The 24,814-nt window shown below is 35.3% G+C and overlaps 1 protein-coding gene across 6 annotated transcripts in view; it reads left to right on the top strand.

Annotated features, from left to right (window-relative positions):
- DLG1 (discs large MAGUK scaffold protein 1) overlaps nucleotides 1-24,814 on the top strand; it is a 284,860-nt gene that overhangs the window by 249,651 nt on the left and 10,395 nt on the right. For all 6 annotated transcript variants that reach the window (XM_082654456.1, XM_082654457.1, XM_082654458.1 and 3 more), the window contains 4 exons: nucleotides 1,005-1,055; nucleotides 1,933-2,034; nucleotides 2,288-2,460; nucleotides 20,892-21,001. In XM_082654456.1, the coding sequence (XP_082510582.1) occupies nucleotides 1,005-1,055; nucleotides 1,933-2,034; nucleotides 2,288-2,460; nucleotides 20,892-21,001 (436 nt within the window). The remainder of the gene's footprint in view (nucleotides 1-1,004; nucleotides 1,056-1,932; nucleotides 2,035-2,287; nucleotides 2,461-20,891; nucleotides 21,002-24,814) is intronic.

Below are 24,814 nucleotides of genomic sequence, written 5' to 3' on the forward strand. Positions count from 1 at the left end.
GCATACATGTAATATAAACCAATGACAAATTTAGTGAAAAGATTGTTATAGAATCATAATAATCAAGAAGAAAATCTTCAAATACATTCTGCAATATTGATTTCATTGAACCACTTGAATTTAACAGCTCTTCCTTGTTTGTTTTCTACACGTGTGTGTGTGTGTGTATGTGTGTGCTAAGAACTCCTGAAATTTTTAACTCTTTTAGTTATTTTCATTGAGTCGAGATATAATTCGTAGACTTTTCTATTTAGGATATTCATAAGCTCTAATCTTTTAATTTAATCCTAGAGAATTTAACTTCTGAAGTGCTTTTAAGATCAAAGCAAAATATATTTTTTCTCCTTTACTATCTATGTGATTCATTTTGTTGAAAAGGAAGGATTTAATTTTATCTAAAATTTTTTTAACTCAAAATGTTATTTTTTAAAAATTGAATAAATCAATTATTATAATGAATTTTTTTCATCAGTGAAATAGTGACACTAGTTTTACCTTTGCATTAAATTCTTTTGGTTAGAAAATAGTTGTAATTATAAAAATGTTCGTGCTATGTTAAATGTTATACCTGGTAGGACCAAAAAAAGCAGCATATTAATAACAGAAAATTACCTAATATGCATATATGTAGGACTGCTCATTAAAGTATTAATTTTTAAAGAACTGTTTAATAGCTCTTAGATTCTAAATAAAAAATTAATAGCTTATACTTGACATCCCAAGTGAAGATTTTAATTTGGTCTATTGATAACCTGTAAAACCCAGAATAACAGAAAGGTAGTTATTAACTAGCACATTTATATTTTGTTTTTACATATACCAAACTTGATAATTTATCACTTTTTTCCTAAATCTTGCCATAATTAATTTATAAAGTACCCTTTTTTTTACATCTTTGCTACTTTTCTTGGGAAAGTTCTAGTAATTTATATGTTATATTAAAGAATTAAATTAGTATAGCTTTCTTTATAGATTTTCTCATCTGTATTTTAACTTTCTAATAGGTGGTCAAGAAGAATATGTCTTATCTTATGAGCCAGTGAATCAACAAGAAGGTTTGTGAAGCCTGTTGATGTTTTACAATCTTACGGAAAAACGTAATTTGGAAAATAGATCTAACTCATACCTTAAAAAAAGTTTCATTAGAATTTTAGCCTTTTTTCTTACTATACATATATATATATATATATATATATAAATTTACTATATGTATTTTATGAAACATGGTTTAGCCCATAGATTATTAAAATCTTATCATTTTATATTGGTGTTTTATTTCCTAAGCAACTTCTTTCCAGTGTTCATAATAGTATCACTATCCTTGTTCAAAATCTTGGAATCATCTTTGATCTTTCTATTCTTCATCTCCCTTGTCTAGTCAGTTTCTAGGCCCTATTTATTCTTATCATACCTTTCTTATTTATAACCTCCTTTCATCCCTCCTACCACAATGTTAAGTCTCATTTTCACTACCAATCTCCCTGCTTCCAACATGGTCCCTTACAGTCCAGCGTATACACTTTTATTAGATCATCTTTCTCGATGACTACTCTGATTATACCCAGTTTCTTTTTTGCCCTTCTTTTATCTGCTTCCCTACACTTTCTACTTGAAAAGGGATCAGTAAAACACTGTACTGTGTTTTCTCATTTGTAATGAGATGATGTTGGCAATGTATAGAAACATTATCTGCTAAAATGCTGAATATAACTTGGTTGAATTATCTAAGTGTATGACTTCCAACAGGAGATTGACTGAAGTGTAAGATTTTAATAAAGGTTTGTAAACTATCAAGTTAGGCATCATTGGTGGAGAAAGAATAAAAAATAAATTCTTCATAACAGTTAAGGATACTTTTGTTTTCTAGTGAAGTAAAATACACAGATGTTTGTTAAGTGTTTATTTCTTTTAACATGCAGTATATTTTTATAGTTAATTATACTCGACCAGTGATCATATTGGGACCTATGAAAGACAGGATAAATGATGACTTGATCTCAGAATTTCCTGACAAATTTGGATCATGTGTTCCTCGTGAGTAACCCACATAAAAATTCTTAATTTTTGTTCTTAACATTTTGTCACTGTGTGTGGTCAAAGTAAACAGTACCATTTTTTAATGGTTTATACTTATTTTGTCAGTTATTCATCCTCCATATTATTGTCACTTTTCAAATTTAAATCAATCTCTGTTGTAGTGAACTTTACAAAACGATTCTTTAAGTAGAAAATGGCTTTGTTGTGCCTTTTAATATTAAACACTTTCTCAAGTTCTTTTCTATTAAAGATACAACTAGACCAAAACGAGATTATGAGGTAGATGGAAGAGATTATCATTTTGTGACTTCAAGAGAGCAAATGGAAAAAGATATCCAGGAACATAAATTCATTGAAGCTGGGCAGTATAACAACCATCTGTATGGAACAAGTGTTCAGTCTGTGCGAGAAGTAGCAGAAAAGGTAAGCATCAGAGTGATCCCAGAATAAAGTTTCTAATCAGATACGCTTTTTTTTTTTCAGATATGCCTTTGACAGTATGAAAGAATGATGGATAGAAACTTTTAATTCATGTTTTTGAAAAAATATAGATACATGTTGCAGCATTGATTAATCTAAGCAATGTTATGAATTTATTCAACTAAATATTTACTTTTAGGTGACTTAGAAAAATATATATAAGATAAAGTAGAATAAGAAGAGCAACGGGCTTCCCTGGTGGCACAGTGGTTGGGAGTCCGCCTGCCGATGCAGGGGACGCGGGTTTGTGCCCCGGTCCGGGAGGATCCCACATGCCGCGGAGCGGCTGGGCCCGTGAGCCATGACCGCTGAGCCTGCGCGTCTGGAGCCTGTGCTCCGCAACGGGAGAGGCCGCAGCGGTGAGAGGCACGCGTACTGAAAAAAAAAAAAAAGAAGAGCAACAAAGAAAATAAGAATAGAAATGATGACATGAATCTCTGCAGGAGGGGAGGTTATTATTTTGGGGTCCTGTACATTTGCTAGAGATAGACCTTGTGTTTAGCCCTAGCTTTCCAACAAGTACCATAATTAAGAAGCTAAGATCATCAATAAAAATGAACCAGATGTTCAAGATAAGTGTAAGTGGCTCCTGGTACTGAGACTAGGCAAAAATCTCTCCTGAATGGTCGTTTAATAAAAGACAGTGTGGAAAAATACTCAGTAACATTGTAACAGCAACAGATTTTTTGAAAGCAGTCTGATGATATATTGACATTGGGTTAAGGCAGTTTTATGGTAAAGCCAAAACAGTGTACTCCGGATGTGCTGCTATACTTAAATCAATCTTTGGGCCTAGAAAATAAACATCAACAAATTATTTTATACTTTCAAAACTATAGTAGTTTAAGACTTAGTCATGAAATACCTACAAAATATAAAGCAGTAATTCAACATCTCAGTTTTCCATCTGTAAGTGCTCCTTTCTTTAATAAGAGGTTTGGTTAATTGTGATTAGTTTTAAAAATCGAAAAAATGGACATGTTCAGTGATGGCAAGAATTTGGGAAAATAGAAAATCTTATTAGATGTTGCTAATGGGGGTAAAATTAATAGCACTTTATTTGAGAACGATTTGGCAATACCAAATAAATGTACATAACCTGTGACTCAGAAATTCTATTTCTTGGTATCTAAGTAGAGATTCACACATAAGGATTATGTATAATGATGTGCATAGTAGCACTTTATAGTAGTGAAGAATTGGACTCAGGAAAGGGGAATGGATAATTAACTGTTATTTATTCATGCAGTAGGATACAGAAGCTAGAGTGAATAAACTAAAATATCCACTAATTAGGTGTATCCACATTAATAAATCTCAAAATTATATGGTGAATGAATGAAGTTGCAAAGGATATATACAGGATGACACTATTCATATAAACTTTAATTAACATAAGGTAGTTCATTAATACATATTTCGTGTTTTCATAAACATAAAAACATGCATGGGTATCAAATAAGCTATGAGGATATATAGTACAGCCCAGGGAATAATTATAAATAGAATATAACCTTTAAAAAGTGTGATCACTATGTTGTATACCAGAAACTTATATAATATTGTACATCAACTGTACCTCAATTTAAAAAAAAATATTTACTGGGAAAAAAAATGCATGGGAATGATACACATCTACTTCAGGTGTATATGTAGCTGCTATTCGGTGGTTTTCCTTTGAGAGAAAAGGAAGGAAACTGTAGCTTTAGCTTTACTTGTAATATTGTATTTCTTTTAAATTTTTTAAAAATTTAAAAAACACACCTCAGCCTGCCAAATAATATCCAAACTTCAGATTATTGATAAATAGAAAAGTAACACCATATCATAGCAAACTATTTCTTCTGCAAACCTTGTGGAGAAGAAAATATCAGGAGGTCCCACGAAGTAGAAATATTACAAATAACACTGTGATCACAATGCAGTAAAGCTATAAATTATTAGAAAATCAAAAACTGAAAGCCAGGCCAACTGGAAAATTTTTATTATTTATTCATATTAAAGTATAGTTGATGTACAATATTATATATGTTAGAGGTGTCCAATATAGTGATTCACAGTTTTTAAAGGTTGTACTCCATTTATAGTTATTATAAAATGTTGGCTATATTCCCCATTTTGTACAGAATATCCTTATAGCTTATTTTATACATAACAGTTTGTACTCTAAGTCCCCTACCCCTATATTGCCACTCCCCCTTTCCTCTCCCCACTGGTAACCACTAGTTTGTTCTCTGTATTTGTGAGTCTGCTTCTTTTTTCTTATATTCACTAGTTCGTTGTGTTTTTAAATTCCACATATAAGTGATGTCATACAGTATTTGTCTTTCTCTGTCTGACTTATTTCACTTAGCATAATACCCTCCAAATCCGTCCATGTTGCTGCACATGGCAAAATTTCATTCTTCTTATGTCTGAGTAGTAGTCCATTATGTATATATACCACATCTTCTTTATCCATTCATCTGTTGATGGACACTTAGGTTGCTTCCATATCTTGGCAATTGTAAATGATGCTGGTGTGAACATTGGGGTGCGTGTATCTTTTTGAATTAGTGTTTTTGTTTTCTCAGGTATATCCCAGGAGTGAAATTGTTGGGTCATATGGTAGTTCTATTTTTAGTTTTTTAAGAAACCTCCATACTGTTTTCCACAGTGACTGCACCAATTTACATTCCCACCAGCAGTGTACAAGGGTTCCTTTTTCTCCACATCCTTGCCAACATTTGTTATTTGTGCTCTGTTTGATGATAGCTATTCTGACAGATGTGAGGTGGTATCTCACTGTGGTTTGATTTTCATTTCCCTGATGATTAATGATGTTGAGCACCTTTTCATATGCCTGCTGGCCATCTGCATCGCCTGTTTGGAAAAATGTCTATTCACTTCTGCCCACTTTTTAAACAGGTTATTTGTTTATTTGATGCTGAGTTGTATGAGCTGTATATATGTTGTATATTAATCCCTTATCAGTTCTACTATTTGCAAATATCTGCTCTCATTCAGTAGGTTTTCTTTTCATTTTGTCAATGATTTCCTTTGCTGTGCAAAAGCTTTTATGTTTAATTAGGTCCTGTTTGTTTATTTTTGCTTTTATTTCATTTGTGTTAGGAGACAGAGCCAAAAAAAATATTGCCGTGATTTATTTCAAAAAGTGTTCTGCCTATGTGTTACTCTAGGAGTTTTATACTATCCGGTCTTACATTTGGGTCTTTAATCCATTTTGAGTTTACTTTTGTATGTAGTGTTAGAGAATGTTCTAATTTAATTGTTTTACATGTAGCTGTCCAGTGTTCCCAGCAGCACTTACTGAAGAGTGAAGTCTTTTCTCCATTGTTTATTCTTGCCTCGTTGTCATAGATTAGTTGACCATTAGTGCATGGGTTTATTTCTGGGCTTTCTATCCTGTTCCAGTGATGTCAGTTTTTGTGCCAGTACCATACTGTTTTGATTACTATACCTTTGTAGTATAGTCTGAAGTCAGCATGATTCCTACACATACATCCTTCTTTTTCAAGATTGTTGTGGCTATTTGGGGTCTTTCGTGTTTCCATAAAAATTTTAAATTTATTTGTTCTCGTTCTGTGAAAAATGCCATTGGTATTTTGATAGGGATTGCATTGAATCTGTAGATTACCTTGGGTAGTATGCTCATTTTAGCAATATGAATTCTTCCAATCCAAGAACATGATATATCTTTCCATGTATTTGCGTCATCTTCAATTTCTTTCATCGGTGTCTTATAGTTTTCTGAGTACAGGTCTTCTACCTCCTCAGGTAGGTTTATTCCTACATATTTTATTATTTTTGATGCAGTGATAAATGGGATTGTTTCATTAATTTCTCTTTCTGATAGTTTGTTGTTAGTGTATAGAAATGCAACACACTTCCATATGTTAATTTTGTATCCTGCAACTTTATACCAAATTTATTGATGAGCCCTAGTAGTTTTCTGGTGATGTGTTTAGGAGTCTGTGTATACAGTATCATGTCATCTGCAGACACTGACAGTTTTACTTCTTCAGTTCCAATTTGGATTCATTTTATTTCTTTTTCTTGTCTGGTTGCTGTAGCTAGGACTTCTACTACTAAATAAAAGTGGCAAGAGTGGATATCCTTGTCTTGTTCCTGATCTTAGAGGAAATGCTTCAGCTTTTCACCTTTGAGTATCATGTTAGCTGTGGGTTTGTTGTAAATGGACTTTATTATCTTGAGGTATGTTCCTTCTGTGCCCAATTTCTGGAGAGCTTTATCATAATGGGTGCTGAATTTTGTCAAAAGCTGTTTCTGCATCTATTGAGATGATAGTATGGTTTTTATTCTTCATTTTGTTAATGTGGTGTATCATATTGAGTGATTTGTGTATACTGAAAAATCCTTGCATCTGGGATAAATCCCACTTGATCGTGGTGTATGATCCTTTTAATGTACTGTTGGATATGGTTTGCTAAATTTCTGTTTAGGATTTTTGCATGTATGTTCATCATTGATAATTTGCCTCTAGTTTTTTCTTTTCTTGTGATATCTTTGTCTGGTTTTGGTATCAGGGTAATGCCAGCCTCATAGAATGAGTTCAGAAGCATTCCTTCCTCTGCAGTCTTTTGGAATAGTTTGAGAAGGGTAGGTGTTAACTCTTCTCTAAATGTTTGATAGAATTCACTTGTGAAACCATGTGGTCCTGGGCTTTTGTTTGTTGGGCGGTTTTTAATTACTGATACAGTTTTCATTACTGGTAATGGGTCTACTCATATTTTCAATTTCTTGCTGTTTCACTCTTGGGAGAGTGTACCTTTCTAAGAATCTGTTTATTTCTTCTACGTTGTCCATTTAATTGGCATATAGTTGTTTCTAGTAGTCTCTCATGATCCTTTGTATTTCTGTGGTGTCAGTTGTAACTTCTTTTTCATTTCTGATTTTATTGATTTGGACCCCCTCTCTTTTTTTTTTGATGAGTCTGGCTATAGGTTTATCAATTTTATTTATCTTTTCAAAGAACCAGCTTTTAGTTTCATTGATCTTTTCTATTGTTTTCTTCATCTCTATTTCATTTATTTCTGCTCTGATCTTTATGATTTCTTTCCTTCTACTAACTTGGAGGGGTTTTTTTCTTTTTCTAGTTCTTTTAGATGTAAGGTTAGGTTGTTTATTTGAGATTTTTCTTTTTTCCTGAGGTAAGCTGTATCTCTATAAACTTCCCTCTTAGAACTGCTTTTTGCTGTGTTCCATAGTTATTAGATCATCATGTTTTTGTTTTCATTTGTCTCTAGGTATTTTTTATTTGCTTGTTGATTGCTTCAGTGATCCATTGGTGGTTTAGTAGCTTATTATTTAGCCTTCACATATTTGTGTTTTTTGCAGTTTTTTTTCCTGTAGTTGATTTCTAGTCTCATAGCATTGTGGTCAGAAAAGATGCTTAATATGATTTCAGTTTTCATAAATTTACCAAGGCTTGTTTTGTGGCCTAGCATGTGATCTGTCCTGGAGAATGTTCCATGTGCACTTGAAAAGAATATGTATTCTGCTTTCAGATGTAATGCTCTTTATCAATTAAGTCCATCTGGTCTATTGTATCATTTAAGGCTAGTATTTCCTTATTGATTTTCCATCTGGACAATCTGCGCATCGGTGTAAGTGGGATGTTAAACTCCCCTACTACAACTGTGTTCTGTCAATTCCTCCTTTTATGTTTTTAAAATTTGCCTTATATATTTAAGTGTTCCTATGTTGGGTGCATATATATTTACATTTGTTACGTCTTCTTGGATTTATCCCTTGATCATTATGTAGTGTCCTTTTTTGTCTCTTGTCACAGTCTTTATTTTAAAGTCTATTTTATCTGATATAAGTATTGCTACTCTGGCTTTTTTTTATTTCCATTTGCATGGAATACCTTTTTCCATCCCCTCACTTTCAGTCTGTGTGTGTCTTTAGATCTGAAGTGAGTCTCTTGTAAGCAGCATATACACCAGTCTTATTTTTGTATCCTTGATTCCAGCGTTTAGTCCATTTACATTTAAGATAATTATCAGTATGTATGTTCTTCCTGCCATTTTGTTAATTGCTTTGCAGTTGTTTTTGCATGTCTTTTTTTCCCTTCTTTTGTTCTCTTGTGATTTAATGACTGCCTTTAGTGTTATGTTTGGATTCTTTTTTCTTTTTTGTGTGTATATCTATTACAGATTTTTGGTTTGTGATTACCATGAGGCTTTTATATAGCAGTCTGTATGTATACGTGATTGTTTTAAGTTGCTGATCTCTTCATTTCAAATGCATTTTAAAGACCTGCCATTTGTACTCTCTTCCCTTCACGATTACTGTTTATCTGATTGTTTTATATAACCCTTAACTGCTTATTGTGGATGTAGATGATTTTACTACTTTTCTCTTTTAACCTTCCTACTGCCTTTACTGTATATTTGCCTTTACCATTGAGTATTTTCATTTTGTAATGTTCTTGTTTCTTGTTGTGGCCTTTTCTTTTCCACCTAGAGAAGTTCCTTTAACATTAGCTGTAGAACTGATTTGGTGGTGCTGAACTCTTAGCTTTTGCTTGTCTGTAAAGCTTTTGATCTCCATCAAATCTAAATTAGAGCCTTACTGGGTAGAGTATTCTTGGTTGTAGGTTTTTCCCTTTCATCACTTTAAATATATCATGCCACTTCGTTCTGGGCTGCAGAATTTCTGATGAAAAATCAAAAATTTACGGGTGTTCCCTTGCATGTTATTTGTTGCTTTTCCCTTGCTGCTTTTAACATTTTCTATTTATCTTTAATTTTTGTCATTTTAATTACAATGTGTCTTGGTATGTTCCTCTTTGGATTAATTCTGTTTGGGACTCTGTACTACCTGGACTTGGGTGACTGTTCCCTTTCCCAGGTTAGGGAAGTTTTCAGCTGTTGTGTCTTCATTTATGTTCTCAGCCCCTTTCTCTCTCTCTTCTTCTGGGACCCATGTAATGCAAATATTGATGTGCTTGATGTTGTCCCAGAGGTCTGTTTAACTGTCCTCATTGGTTTTCATTCTTTTTTCTTTTTTCTCTTCAGTGGCAATAATTTCCACTACTCTGTCTTCCAGCTCACTAATCCATTCTTCTGTATCACTTAATTTATTATTGATTCCTTCTAGTGTACTTTTCATTTTAGTTATTGTATTCTTCATCTCTGTTTGGTTGTTCTTTATATTTTCTAACTCTTTATTTAAAACTTCTAATTTGGAAATTCCCAGATGGTCCAGCAGTTAGCACTCCACACCACTGCAGAGGGCACAGGTTCAATCCCTGCTTGGGGAACTAAGATCCCACAAGCTGCACAGAGCAGCCAAAAAAAAAAAAAAAAAAACACTTCTACCTGCTCACTCTGTGCATCCATTCTTCTCCCAAGTTCTTTAATCATCTTTACAATCATTACCTTGAATTCTTTCTTGGGTTGATTGCCTATCTCCACTTCACTTAGTTCTTCTTCTGGGGTTTTATCTTGTTCCTTTGTCTGGAACATGTTTCTCTGCCACCTCATTTTATCTAAGTTGCTATTTGTATTTTTATCTGTCTGGTAGGTTGGTTACATTTCCCAGCCTTGGACAAGTGGCCTTCTGTAAGAGATGCCCTATGTGTCCCAGCAGCACACTCCCATCTCGTCACCCAAGATACATGTTTCAGGTGATCCCCCTATGAAGGGGGGTCATTCTGTTGTGAGAGGCTGACTATGTGGGCAGTGTGGTAGGCTTGGTTGGCCCCTAGCCCGGTTAGTTGCCAGGCCCTGCCTTGTACTGCTGGCCGCTGGCTGTTGGTTAGCATGGCCTGGTCACACAGTGGGTGACTGCAGAACCCCAGGATGCCTCAGGGCTTATGCGAGCTCACTGATGGGCAGAGTTAGGGCCCAAAAGACTGTGGGGTTGTTGTCCACCCACTGTTGGGTGAAGCCAGGTCCTGTGGGGTTAGTGCCAGACTACTAGCAGGCAAAGCCAGGTCCTGGAGTCTGGCTGCAGGGCCATGGGATCCCAGAGCTGGTGTCAGATCACTGGTGGCAGAGCGGTTCCTCATACAGTTGGTCACAGTGTCCGGGGAGTCCCAAAGCTTCTGTTGGCCTTCTGTGGGCAGGCTGGGTCCGCAGGCTGCAGGATTATGGTTTTCTTGCACCTGGTGTCTGCCTCCTGGTGGGTGAAGCTGGTCTAGAGGCTAGTTCAGGCTTCCTGGAAGGCAGAGCTGGTGCCTTTCCACTGGTAGATGTAGCTGGGTCATGGCCCTCTCTTGGGCAGGGGCATGTCTAGAGGTGACTGTGGGTTCAGGAAGTCTTTAGGCAACCTGTCTGCTGATAGGTGGAGATGTATTCCCACCCAGTTAGTTGTTTGGCCTGAGGCATCACAGCACTGGCACCTACAGGCTGTTAGGTGGGGCCAGTTCTTGGCACTAATGAGCCATAAGGAGGATCCCACTATGACGACCACCCACACCAGTGTCCACGTGGTAGAAAACTCCCACGTGTGGCTGCCACCAGTGTCTGTGTCCCCAGGGTGAGTGGCAGCCACCCCACCTCTCCAGGAGATTCTCCAAGACCAGCAGGTAGGTCAGCCCACGCTCCCATCAGATTACTGCTTTTGCCCTGGGTGCTGGTGCATGTGAGATTCTGTGTGCACCCTTTAATAGTGAAGTCTCTATTTCCCCCAGTCCTTTGGGACTCACAAAATTGATCTCCACTGGCCTTCAGAACCAAATGCTGTGGAGACTTGTCTTCCTGGTGCAGGGTCCCCAGGGGCTCAGAACTCTCATTCCTGTGGAAGAACCTCTGTAATATAATTATTCTCCAGTTAATGGGTCACCCATCCAGGGGTATGCAACTTGATTATATCACAAGTACACCCCTCCTACCTGTCTTGTTGTCATTCCTTCTCTATGTGTTTAGTTGTAGATCTTTCCTGGTAAGTTCTGATCTTTTTCATACATGGTCGTTCTGCAGGTAGTTGTGATTTTGGTATGCTCATGAGAGGAGGTGAGCTCAGGGTCTTTCTACTCTGCCATCTTGGCCAGTCTCTCTCCCAGTTAGAAAATTTAAAGCCACCTCTTAACTCTTAAGTGAAGGAGAAAATACAAAATGAAATTACAGAATTTCTTAAAAATGAAAGTAGTACATATCAGAATCCATGGGATACATTTAAAACACTGATCAAAGGAAAATTCATAGCCTTAAGAACTTTTCCAAAGAAAAATGAATGCGAATAGGGATTTCCCTGGTGGCACAGTGTTAAGAATCCGCCTGCCAATGCAGAGGATACAGGTTTGAGCTCTGGTTGGGGAAGATCCCACATGCTGCAGAACAACTAAGCCCATGCACCACAACTGCCGAGCCTGCGCACTGCAACCACTGAAGCCCACGTGCCTAGAGCCCGTGCTCTGCAACAAGAGAAGCCACCACAATGAGAAGCCCGCGTGCCGCAACGAAGAGTAGCCCCCACTCACCACAACTAGAGAAAGCCCACATGCAACAACGAAGACCCAACGCAGCCAAAAATAAAATTAAATAAATAATTTTTTTTTATGAATGAGAATAAATAAACCAAATCCCTAGTGTAAAGTACTAGAAAAAGATAGAGGAAGAACATGATATAACTAAAAGCAGAAATTATGTGGTAAGCAGAAGGAAGAAAATGAAGATCAGAGAGGAAACTAATAAGAAAACAAAAGCAATAGATAAAATCGATGAAACCAAAACTTGTCCTTTGAGAAGATCAAAGCTATTGATAAACCTTTAACCAGACTGGTCAGAAAAAAGGAGAGAAGACACAAATTACCAAAATCAGGAATGAGAGAAATAACAAAATCTACAAATATTTAAAGAAAATCAGAAATTAGTAACAACTTTATACCACTGAGTTCAACAATTTAGATGAAAAGGATAAATTCCTTGAAAGGAATAAACTACTTAAGCTCAAGAAGAAATAGATAATTTGAATAGCCCTACATCTGTTAAAGAAATTGATTTGTATTTAAAAATTTCCACAAAGAAAACTTCCTTTCCACAAAGAAAACTCCAGGCCCAGATGGCTTCACTAATAAATTTTACCAAACACTTAAGGAAGAAATAATACCCATTTTCTACCATAAAATCTAAAAAGAGGGAGTGCTTCCTAATTTATTCTGAGTCCAGCATTACCTAGATTTCAAAACCTGACTACACATTACCAAAAAAACTACAGACCAATTTCTGTGAACATAGATGCAGAATTTCTAAACAAAATTTTTACAAATTTGATCTAACAATATAAAAGAGATAATATAACCACCAAGTTAGGGTTTATCCAGTGAATTCCAGGTAAATTTTAACATGAGAAAGCAGTCAGTTTACCTCACCATATTAAACTAAAAAAGGAAAACCATATGATTATATCCATAGTTTAGGAGAAGCTTTGACAGAATCCAACATCCTTTTTTTTTTTTTTTTTGACTGCATTATGTGTTCGTTGCTGTGCGCGGGCTTTCTCTAGTTGCGGCAAGTGGGAGCTACTCTTCGTTGCAGTGCACAGGCTTCTCACTGCGGTGGCTTTTCTTGTTGCGGAGAGCGGGCTCTAGGCGCGCAGGCTTCAGTAGTTTCAGCACGCAGGCTCAGTAGTTGCAGGACATGGGCCCTGGAGCACACAGGCTTCAGTAGTTGTGGCACACGGGCTTCAGTAGTTGTGGCTCACGGGCTCTAGAGCACAGGCTGAGTAGTTGTGATGCACAGGCTTAGTTGCTTCACAGCATATGGGATCTTCTGGACCATGGATCAAACCTGTGTCCCCTGCATTGGCAGGCAGATTCTTAACCACTGCACCACCAGAGAAGTCCCCCAACATCCATTCTTGATTAAACTCTCCGCAAACTGGGAATAGAAAAGAACTTTCTCAAACTGATAAATAATATTCTAAAAATCCTACACCTATCATCATACTTAATGATAAAAGAAGCTCAGTGTTTTCCCCCTAAAATCAGAAACATGTCAAGGATACCCACTCTCACCACTTGTTTTCAGCATTGTACTAGAGGTCCTAGCCAGTGCAGTAAGACAAGAGAGAGAAATCAAAGTCATCCAGATTGGAAAGGAAGAAGTAGAATTGTCCTTATTTGCAGACAACATGATTGTCTATGTAAAAAATCTGATAGAATCTACAAAAAGAAAAAAAAATGCTACTAGAACTAGTAAATAAGTTTAGCAAGATCAAAGGATACAGTATTGATCAATATACAAAAATCAATTGTATTTCTATATACTAGACCAAATTGAAATTTTAAAAAACATTATTTGTAGTAGCATTAAAAAAATATTAAATACTTAGAGATAAATCTGACCAAAAAAATTTGCAGATCAGTACACTAAAAACTACAAAGCATTGCTGAGAGAATTAAAGAAGACCTAAATAAATGGAGAGATGCACGACGCTCATGGATTGAAAGGCTCAGTGTTGTTTAGATATCAGTTTTGTTCACTTGCACTTTAGGCTCAGTACAACCCCAATCAAAAATCCCAGGAGCTCTTTTTGTGGAAATTGACATGATAATAATACTAAAGTTCATATGGAAATGCAAAAGATCTAAAATAGCCAAAACAACTTTGAAAAAGAACGAAGCTGAAGGACTCACACTACTTCATTTTGAAATTTATAAAAATACAGTTAATCAAGATGGTATGCATAAAGATATTGGCATGAAGATAGGTAGATCAGGGCTTCCCTGGTGGCACAGTGGTTGAGAGTCTGCCTGCCGATGCAGGGGACACTACTACTTCGTTGCGGTTCACAGGGTTCGTGCCCTGGTCCGGGAGGATCCCACATGCCGCGGAGTGGCTGGGCTCATGAGCCATGGCCGCTGAGCCTGCGCGTCCGGAGCCTCTGCTCCGCAGCGGGAGAGGCCACAATGGTGAGAGGCCCACGTACCGCAAAAAAAAAAAAAAAAAGGTAGATCAGTGTAACATACTAGAGAATCCTTAAATGGACCCACATATATATGGACAGCTGTGGTCAAAGGTGCAAAGGCAATTCAGTGGAGAAAGGGATATTCTTTCAACAAATGGTGATGGAACAAGCCACGTTGACTAGCCACGCCTCATACCATACACAGAAATTAACTCAAAATAGATCCTAAATCTGAATCCTAGAACTATAAACATAGGAAAAATCTTCATGACTTTGGGTTTGGCAGTGATTCCTAAGATAATATACCAAAAGCACGATCTATAAAAGAAAAAAATGATAAATTGGACTTCATCAAGATTAAAACTTCTGCTCTTGGGGGAAAAAGAAAAAAGCACTGTTAGGTGAATAAAAAGACAAGCCATATACTAGGAGAAAATATTTTCACATCATATATTTCATAAAAGATTTGTATCTAGAATATGTAGAGAACTCTTTCATCACAATAATAAAGACAACCCTATTTTTAAATGAACAAAGGATTTGAAAAGACATTTCTCGAAGGAAGATATAAAAATGGCCAATAAACACGTGAAAAGATACTCAACACAGTCATTCATTAGGTAAATGCAGATTGAAACCTTATTGAAGATCCACTACATACCCATTGGAATGGCTAAGTTTTTTTAAACTGACCATTACCAAGTTTTGACAGAGATAGGAGGAAAGAAATCATATGTCCATACAGAGACTTAACATGAATATTTGTAACAGCTTTATTTATAATGGGCAAAAACTGGAACTAACCCAGATGTCCCTCATCTGGTGAATGGATAAACAAATTGTGGTATATTCATGTAATGGACTACTACTCAGCAATAAAAAGTAATAAATTGTTGATGTTACACAACAACATGGATGAATCCCAAAGTAGTTATGCTAAGTGAAAGGAGCCAGACAGTAAACTACATACTGAATAACTGTACTTATATAAAGTTTTAGAAATTTCATACAAATCTATAGTAACAAAAAGCAGACTAGTGGTTGCTTGGAGAAGGACAGGAAGGAGAGGTTACAAAGAGGCATGAAACTGGGGAGTGACTGATACATTTATTATTTTGATTATGGTGATGATTTCAAGGTATATACACATTGTCAAAACTTAACCAAATTGTATACTTTCAATATCTGCAGTTTATTGTATATCAGTTATGCCTTAACTAAGCCTTTTTTTCTTTTAACTGACATTCCTCCTAGTGCTTTGGGGGAAAACAGAACTTGTATCTTTAACATTATATGCTTTCTGAACTACTTAAGATTTTTGTCACTTGCATACATATTCTTTATAATAAAAATAATAAAATGGATTTTTGTAAGAAATTAAGGTGGAGAATAGAAAAGCAGAAGATCTAGAAAGAAATAACACAATAGACAAACTACTAGCTAACCTGTTTTTTTTTAAGGGGAAAATCACAAACACTAGACACAGGAAATGACAAGAGGGCATAACCATTGAAATATTATGAAATCATAAAAGACTGTATTGCATATCTTTATATAAATAAAATTTTAAACTTGGTTGAGATGGATAATTTCCTAGAAAAATACAGTTTACCAAAATTGACCTATTAGAGATGGAAAGATTTCTATAGAAGAAGAAATCTTTAGAAGAAATAGAGCAAGTTATCAAGAAACTACGCCACAAAAAACATCAGGCCCAGATGACTTCATGGGGGAATTCTAATAAATCTTGAAAGGTTAGATCATCCTAAAGCTCCATAAGTACTGTTCAAGAGCATTCTTTTTATGAAGCAAGTCTAATATTGATATCTAAACCTGATGAAGACAGTGAAAATTATAGATCAGTATCACTGATAAATATTAATACAAAAGTGTTAAATATTTTAATAAACAGAATCCAGTACCACATTGCAAAAATGATATACCATGACCAAATGGGATTAAAGGTATTTAAAGTCAGCTCAATATTAGGAAATCCATTAATGTAATCTACCACGTTAACAGATCTAAAGAGAAAAATCATATATTCACAGATGCCTGAAAAGCATTTGGTAAAATCCAGTACCTCTACTGGGAGGGGAAAATCTCAAAAATACAGAGATTGTTGTTATTTTTTTAAAGAGAAAAAAGAAAAAGATTGAGAGGGACAGATCGAAATCCTTAATGGGAGAAACATTGAGGCAGTGCCATTATGATAGGAGCAAGGCAAGGATGTCCATTATCTCTACTACTACTCAAGGTACTAGCCAATGCTATTATACAATACAAATCAATCAGAGGCATAAGAATTGGAAAAGAAATAAAACTATCTCTGTTTTCAGATAATATAGTAACCTAGAAACCGTACAAAATTTATTATAAAATTTATTTTGTAAAATATAAATTTATTATAAAATTAAAGACTTATAAAATCAAAGACAAAAAGCTAGAGTAAGGTAGCATATAAAATTAATATGCAGAAATTAATAGCTTTCTTTTACATGAACAGTAATCAGAAGATTATTATAGAGAAAACCCCATTTATAATGTAAGAAATAGCATGTAAAATACTTAGTAGACTTAATGAGAAATATGCAGACTTACATGAAGAAATCTGTAAAACACTCCTGAAAGACAGAATATTAGACTTGATCAAATGTAAAGACATCCCTTGTTCTTAGCTATGACAATTCAACATTGTAAAGCTGCCAGTTCTGTCTAAGCTGATTTATATATGAGCACAATCCCGGTAAAAATAACTACCAGCTTTTTTATGGGGTTAGACGAATTGAAGTTCATAAGAGAAGCCAGGACCACACAAAAAGAAAAGCTGCAAGAGATTCCAGCCCTACCAGATATTAAAGAATACTATTAAGACTTCTTAATTAAAACAGTGTGTTAATGACCCATGAATAGGACAAAAAGACGAGTAGAATAGAAAAGAGAATCCAGGAAGACCCAAATTCATATGAAAATATAGTATATGACAAAGGTGCAATCTCATATCACAGGGGCTTTTAATAATGGGCTTTTAAGTAAATAGTGCTGGAACAACTGGAGAAAAGGTAAATTAGAACCATACTTCTGGGGGACTTCCCTGATGGCACAGTGGGTAAGACTCCATGCTCCCAATGCAGGAGATCTGGGTTCAATCCCTGGTCAGGGAACTAGATCCCACATGCATGCCGCAACTAAGAGTTCGCATGCCACAACTAAGGAGCCCAGGTGCTGCACCTAAGACCCAGTGCAACCAAATAAATAAATAAAAGAACCATACTTCACACCATACACAAAAATTCACACCATACACAATTGACAGAAGAAAATATAACCTGGGCATAGGGAAGTTTTTTTAACCATGAATCAAAATTCAGATGCAGTAAAAGACTGACAACTTCTGAACACATGAAAACAAAAAGACTTTTGCTTGACAAAAAAACTTTTCCTAAAACTAAGAGAAAACACCATTACCAATGTCAAAAAACAACTGACAAAAAATCTTCGAGAAAAGGGCTGATATTCCCGAATATTAAAAACTCTTAAAAATTGAGCGAATAGAGACCAGAATCTATTAGAAAATGGACAAAAGAAATAAATACACAATTCACACAAAAATAAGATATAAAAATGATAAACCTGAGATCAGTTACCTACGAGGGAGGAGTGGAAAGGATGGGAGATTGGGATTGAGGTAGAAGGGATGGAGGTGCAGCATTTCTCCAAGTATACCTTTTTGTATAATTTTGACTTTAGAACTGTGTTAACATTTTGTATATTAAAAAAACAAAAAGAGAAGATGAGGGGAAAGCAGAATGATATATAAGCAGACTAAACCTAGTCTAACTGTTTCAAATAGTTATTTTTAAATTAATTTTCAAATAACTTCATTGAAGAGAGGAAGGGAGGGGAGAAGTCTTAATCCCAATAATCCTTGAAGACAGGCTAAAGACAGAAAGCCTATGAACAAATATTGAACTCTAATTAGAGTGGTATGGGTTAATAGATCTGAAACTACTTTAAGGTATATTTTAGAGTTGAGCAAATAAATTAATATATTGACAATTGATGGGAGCTAGATTTCTCACTGTCAAAGAAGGGATTTTAGAAATATGGAAAGGGGAGAGGGTAGAATAAACTCTGTGGTAATTGGATTGGAATTAGAGATATGAATATAAACCCATGCATCTTAATACAGATATAGAAATATAAATGTGTATATATGTTTTCTTGCTCTGTCCACAAAGGAGGCCTAAAAATGATGACTCGTCAATAAACAATGAGAATAGTGTCTAGATCTTGGCTTCTAAATACTATTCTCCATTAAAAAGGTCCAGAACTCATTAGAATAACGGCTGATTCCACTGGGAAAGTACAAGATGAGCCTAGAACATTTTGCTCTGTCAGAAAACTAAGGAAGTGCTTAAAGAATGATACAAATATGTCAAAAAGACACTGAAACCAACCTGTAAGGCCCCACAGTGGCCAAGTCTGGCATAATTGGAATATTAAAATAAATGATAATAACTGATTATAACAGAGAACAAGAATCCAAGAGTCCATAATGGTATAATGGTATAAATAAATATATGAATGAATAAATAAGTAGATAGAAGGGAAAGATTTACCTTACATTATTAGAATGTCTACTAATAAGGTTAGAAGGAATGATGGAATTAGGAGAGCTCTCTTGACAACCACCATGATAATAATTGTTTCAGGCAAGAATCATCAGTGTATGCTAAAATTAATGAGTGAATCAATACCTGATGAGAAACAGGATATTTACATAGTTTCAACATATCCTTGCCCCAAATACTTATCAGCTACAAAAGGAAAATAGTAATCTAAACCTGGCAGACAAAAACCTTTAAAAAGTGATCAAAATTAACATCACTAGTAGACATCTTATGCTTCCTGATATGATGGACTGAGAAGGATGCAACATCACTTCTGTGGTATTCCTACCAAAAATGTGTATCCTGCCATCTGATGGGAAACTTCAGGCAAACCCAGGTTGAGGCATATTCTATGAAAAAAAATGTTCTGTACTCTTGAAAAATATCAAGATCATGAAAGACAAAGACTAAAGAACTGTGCCAGATTGACAGAGGCTAAAGAGACAATACAACTAAATGCAATGTGTGGTCCTGGATTGGACCCTAGAGCAAGAATACTTTTTTTCCTTTTGCAGTAAAGGATACTAGATGACCAACTGAAATTATACTGTGGTTATTTAAGAGATGTCATTGTGTTTAGGAAATAAGGGGTAAAGAAGTTTTATGTTTGCAATTTACTGTTAAACTATTGTGTACATATATATACAGGGAGGTAAAATAAAGCAAACAAGATAGAATGTTAATGTTTCAATGTAAAGTTTTTTAAAATTTCTAAGCAATCAGGTAAAATAGTAATATCTACTAAAAGGAGGTGGTGGGTACATGTATATATGTTATTTACCTTCTATATGTTTGAAATATTCATAAAATATTAATTTTTTTATTTTAAATAGTCCTACTGAGTTGAAATTATCATTCATTCGGGTGGATTCAAGCCCTTAGATTACAAGACGCATTATGGGGTAGACCTGACTTTAAAAGTTATAATAAAATCTGTTTGATAAATTAGAAGTACTACCCTATTTAACATGGAAATGCTCATCTTTACTAAAAATCTTAATGGCCTTTGGCAGTGAATTTAAGCATGTCAGGAAAGCGTCTTAAATTCAGAATTGGGGTTTCCAAATGCTTCAGTTTGTGATAAAGTTTTTACTGGTCACCAGTAAGATGAAAAATAGAACAGAGAGTGGTAGTGAGGTTTTATAAATTTAAATTTATTCAGTTTTAAAGATTCGCCTTTATCCTACACTTTTACATTCTTGTTTGATCATATATTCTTTTTTTGTTTGTTTTTTTATTTGTTTTTTTTGTGTGTTTTTGCGGTACACGGGCCTCTCACTGTTGTGGCCTCTCCCGTTGCAGAGCACAGGCTCTGGACGTGCAGGCTCAGCGGCCATGGCTCACAGGCCCAGCCACTCCGCGGCATGTGGGATCTTCCCAGACCGGGGCACGAACCCTTGTCCCCTGCATCGGCAGGCGGACTCTCAACCACTGCGCCACCAGGGAAGCCCTGATCATATATTCTTTTATGAAATGATGGTTGTGGTAAGATGGTAGCTTAGGGTATTTTTCAGTGCCCTTTCTCAGCGAAGTAAAAGATAGGAAACCCATATTGGTTGCCGTTTTGAGAGATTACTGATCTGTGAAAGCCAGGAGTAAGGGAAATGTATTTTCATTCCTTTTTAAATGTAATATTTGAGAATGGAAAACCAGTTATCCATAGTCATTATTCATTGTCTTCATAACAGAAATGACAAGTTTGCTTAAAGTGAACAGGATCCAAACATCATAATTCAATTTTGTACTTGTAGGAAATGTACCTTTGATATAGTTGAAAATACTTGGTTCACTTGTTTTTCTTCCCTATTCCCTCTGTTTTAGGGCAAACACTGTATCCTCGATGTGTCTGGAAATGCCATAAAGAGATTACAGATTGCACAACTTTACCCAGTCTCCATTTTTATTAAACCCAAATCCATGGAAAATATCATGTAAGTGTAAATGCCTAAGGCACGGCCTCTAAGTACAAATCCAGTCTCTGTTACTTATTAGATTGGGTAATTTACTTACCCTTCTTGCATCTCAATTCCTTTATCTGTAAAATGCAGGTAATAATAGTATATCCACTCAGAGGGTTGTTGTGAGGATTAAATAAGCACTCGATATTAACTATCATAATCATCAACGTTAATATACTAAAGTATAAAGTAACATATGTTAGAATTTTTAAGTTTAAATAGTCACATGTGTCCAGTACCTACTTAATTGGGCAGTGCAGCTCTGGGTAACCATTAAGAGAATAAAATAATGCATAAATATTTACCTAATAGAGGACAAAAAATAGAATTTAAATAAATATTAAAAGAAGAGAGGAATGAGCAAATAGAAACATAGTATAGGTGGGGCAAAAGGATACAGATAGTAAGATAGTATAAATTAACCCAAATGTTTCATTAATTAAATTCTAGACTAAATGGTCCAATTAAAATACAAAAATTGGCAGAATAGGGGAATGAGAAATAAATAACTATATGTTGCTTTTGTAGAAAAGGAAAAGAATCTTTACCTTCTATTCCTCCAGGTTCTCAGCTGGGCCTCTGTAACAAAAGACAGATGAACAAGAGAAAAGCATGCAAATTTATTTAAGTTTTACATGACATAGGACCCTTCATAAGAAAATGAAAACCCAAAGAAATGGTTAAACCTGAACATTTTTATACTAGGTTAGATGAGGGGAGAGTGATGGGAAAATGTGATAGGACCAGACGATATGACTTAAGGGTAGTAAACTAATGGAAACTTAGTAAGGCTTGTTCATTCAAATTCTTCTCAGCTTCCCTCCATCATCAGAGATAAGGATGGTCCTTTTCTTCAGGTATAGGGAGATCACCTCTCACAGGAGGGTCTTACTGACCTGCTTCAGGGGAAGGTCAGAGAGTCCTTCCTGTACCTGTCATTTTTCAAATTCCTTCAAGCCAAGGTACCATATTTTGGGATAGTGTGCTATAAAACCCATCAATTATATGTTGCTTTCATAAGACATACCTTAATTATTAGTCTATGGAAGGGCTGAAAGAGAATAGAAAAAAGGGATATACCATACAAACAGTAAATAAATTCAGCTGGTTTATACTACTTTCAAAGTATACTCTAAGGTAAGAAGTATTACTAGAGATAAAGAGGAACATTCATAGAAGTTAAAGGTTCACTCCATTACGAAGATATATTTATACATTTGTTTTGCACTTTTAGTAGCACAGTCTCAAAATATCTAAAGCACAAATTAACAGCTATATAGGAAAAATAATAATTCTACAGTCATAGTGGGCGAACGTAACAAAAGAATCACAAAGTAATAGAATAAGAAAACAGACAAATAAAAAAATAAATAAGGATATACAACAACACAAATTAGAAACTTTACCTAACTGACATACATAGACCACTGCACTCAACATCTGCAAAAGTTACAGCTTGATTTCAAGTGCACTTAAAATAATTACCAAAACTAATTATATGCTAAGCCACAGATTTCAAATGATTAAAAACAAATATCTCTGAGCATGATGAAATTAGAGTAGAAATGAATAATTAAAAGATCACTGGAAAATCCCCAAATATTTTGAAATTCTGTGGATCAAAGAATAGGTCACTCCATAAGTTAATAAATGTTTTGAACTCAATGGTAACAAAATTGTCAAGTAAATAAATTTGGAGGATGTAGTAGCCTAGAAAACAAACATATGGTAGAGAGGATTAACAAATCAAAAATGTTTTCTTTGAAAAAACTATTAATAAGAAATATCAAGGAAAGAAAATTTTAAAGGCATAAATAACATCAAGAATGAAAATGGGAATATCACTAAACATCCAGTGGACATTAAAAATGTTAACACAGGCAACCCAGTAGAAAAATGAGCAAAGGACTTAGACACTTCACAAGAGGATCCAAATAGTTAATAAACATTTTAGATAATGCTTAATCATGGAAATGCAAGTTAAAACCACAAGGTCATATGTTATACTAAAATAGCTAAAATGAAAAAATACCAAATGTTGGCAAGGATGTGGAAAAACTGAAGCTCATAACACTGATAGGAGTGTAAATTGGTACATCCACATTGGTAAACTTGTTTACAGTATCTCCTAAAGCTGAACATACACATAACTTAGGACCCAAAAGTCTCATTCCTAGATATATTGTCAACAGAAATTTTACGTATGTTTACCAAAGAAATGTACTAGATTAGTTGGAAATACTATACTAAATAACTAAGAACTTGAAGCTATCCAAATACCCATCAAAGCCTACATAAATATGACATATTCACACAAAATGAAATATTTTACAGTAATGAAAATGAGCAATCTCCAACTACACACAAAAGTATAGATAGAAGAATCTCACAAACATAATTTGAGTAAAAAAAAATTCAGACCTAAAAGTATATATACTCCATGATCCCAAATTTAATCATTGCTTATAGAAATCAAATAGAGGTTACTCTTTGAGAGTAGGTTGGTGACTGGAGTGAAGACACCCAGATACTTAGGTGCTAATGTAATGTTCTCTATCTCAGTCTAGGTACCAGATATACAGGTAAGCGTAAGTTGCTGCAAACTCATCAAGATATATATTTATGATATTTCTGTTCTATGTTTGAAAGTTATGCTTTAAAAAAATCTGAAGAAATAGAAAAGGAAAAAAAGAAATAGAAAATCTAGACCTGTACTCCTAAAGAACTTGACTTTGTTATGAAAAGCCTTCCCACAAATAAAAGAGCCAAAAGGACTTACTGAATTCTAAAAAAAGCTAAGAAATAATACCAGTCTTATAAAGATTCTTCAACTAATTTTATGGGCATTAATTTAATACCAAAACCTGTGAAAGATTTCACAGGAAATGAAAGTGACAAACCAGTCTTACCATGACTATAGATACAGAAATCCTTACCAAAATATGAGCAATTTGAATCCAACAATTTTTTTAATAAGATAAAATACAACAGCCAAGTTGGGTTTATTTAAGGAATGCAAGGCTAGGTTAACATTTAAGATTAATCAGTGATAGAGCTAGAGAGAAGATGGAGTAGGAAGCACCAGGAATCTATCTCCCCACCTAGACAACAGTTGGACTTGCAGAATCTGTCTGATGTTGACCCTTGAACATCACAGGTTTGAACTGCATGGGTCTACTTAAACATGGATTTTTTTCAGTAGTAAATATTTCAGTACTACTCAATCTGCGGTTGATTGTGGATGCGGAACCATGGATACAGAGGAACCAAGCATATGGAGGGCCGACTGTTGAGTTATACATGGATTTTCAACTGCATGGAGGGTTGGTTGGCACCCCTAACCCTGACATTGTTCAAGGGTCAACTGTATTTTGGAACTCAGGAATTCATTGAAGGCTTGCAGCTTCTAGGGGATGGTTTGAACTGTCAAATTTGATTTATTTCACCTCTTACCATGGTAGCAACTACCCATTTCCCCACCTTCAGCCCCCTAGCAGGTAGCCATGCACTCATTCCTTGAGCAGCTTACATAAAGTTTGTGGAGCCAAGGTGGGGAATAAGGACCTTGTCCTCCAAACACTGGGGAATCTGTGCTCAGATAGCTGATTCCTGCTTCTAATTGTGGAGGTGCAGACACAGAAGCAGGAAGCCATTGTTGCAAACCCCACTGCCACTGTTGCAGGGCCCCACCTCTCAGGCTGAAGTGACTTCTAGAGAGTTAAGGGGCTGGTGCCTTTTTTCCCCCTCTTTCACGTTTTCTTTTTCCCATTTGGGAGTCAGACTAGG

The sequence above is a fragment of the Grampus griseus genome, assembly GCF_964374135.1.
Source record: "Grampus griseus genome assembly, chromosome: 5".
Taxonomy (NCBI): domain Eukaryota; kingdom Metazoa; phylum Chordata; class Mammalia; order Artiodactyla; family Delphinidae; genus Grampus; species Grampus griseus.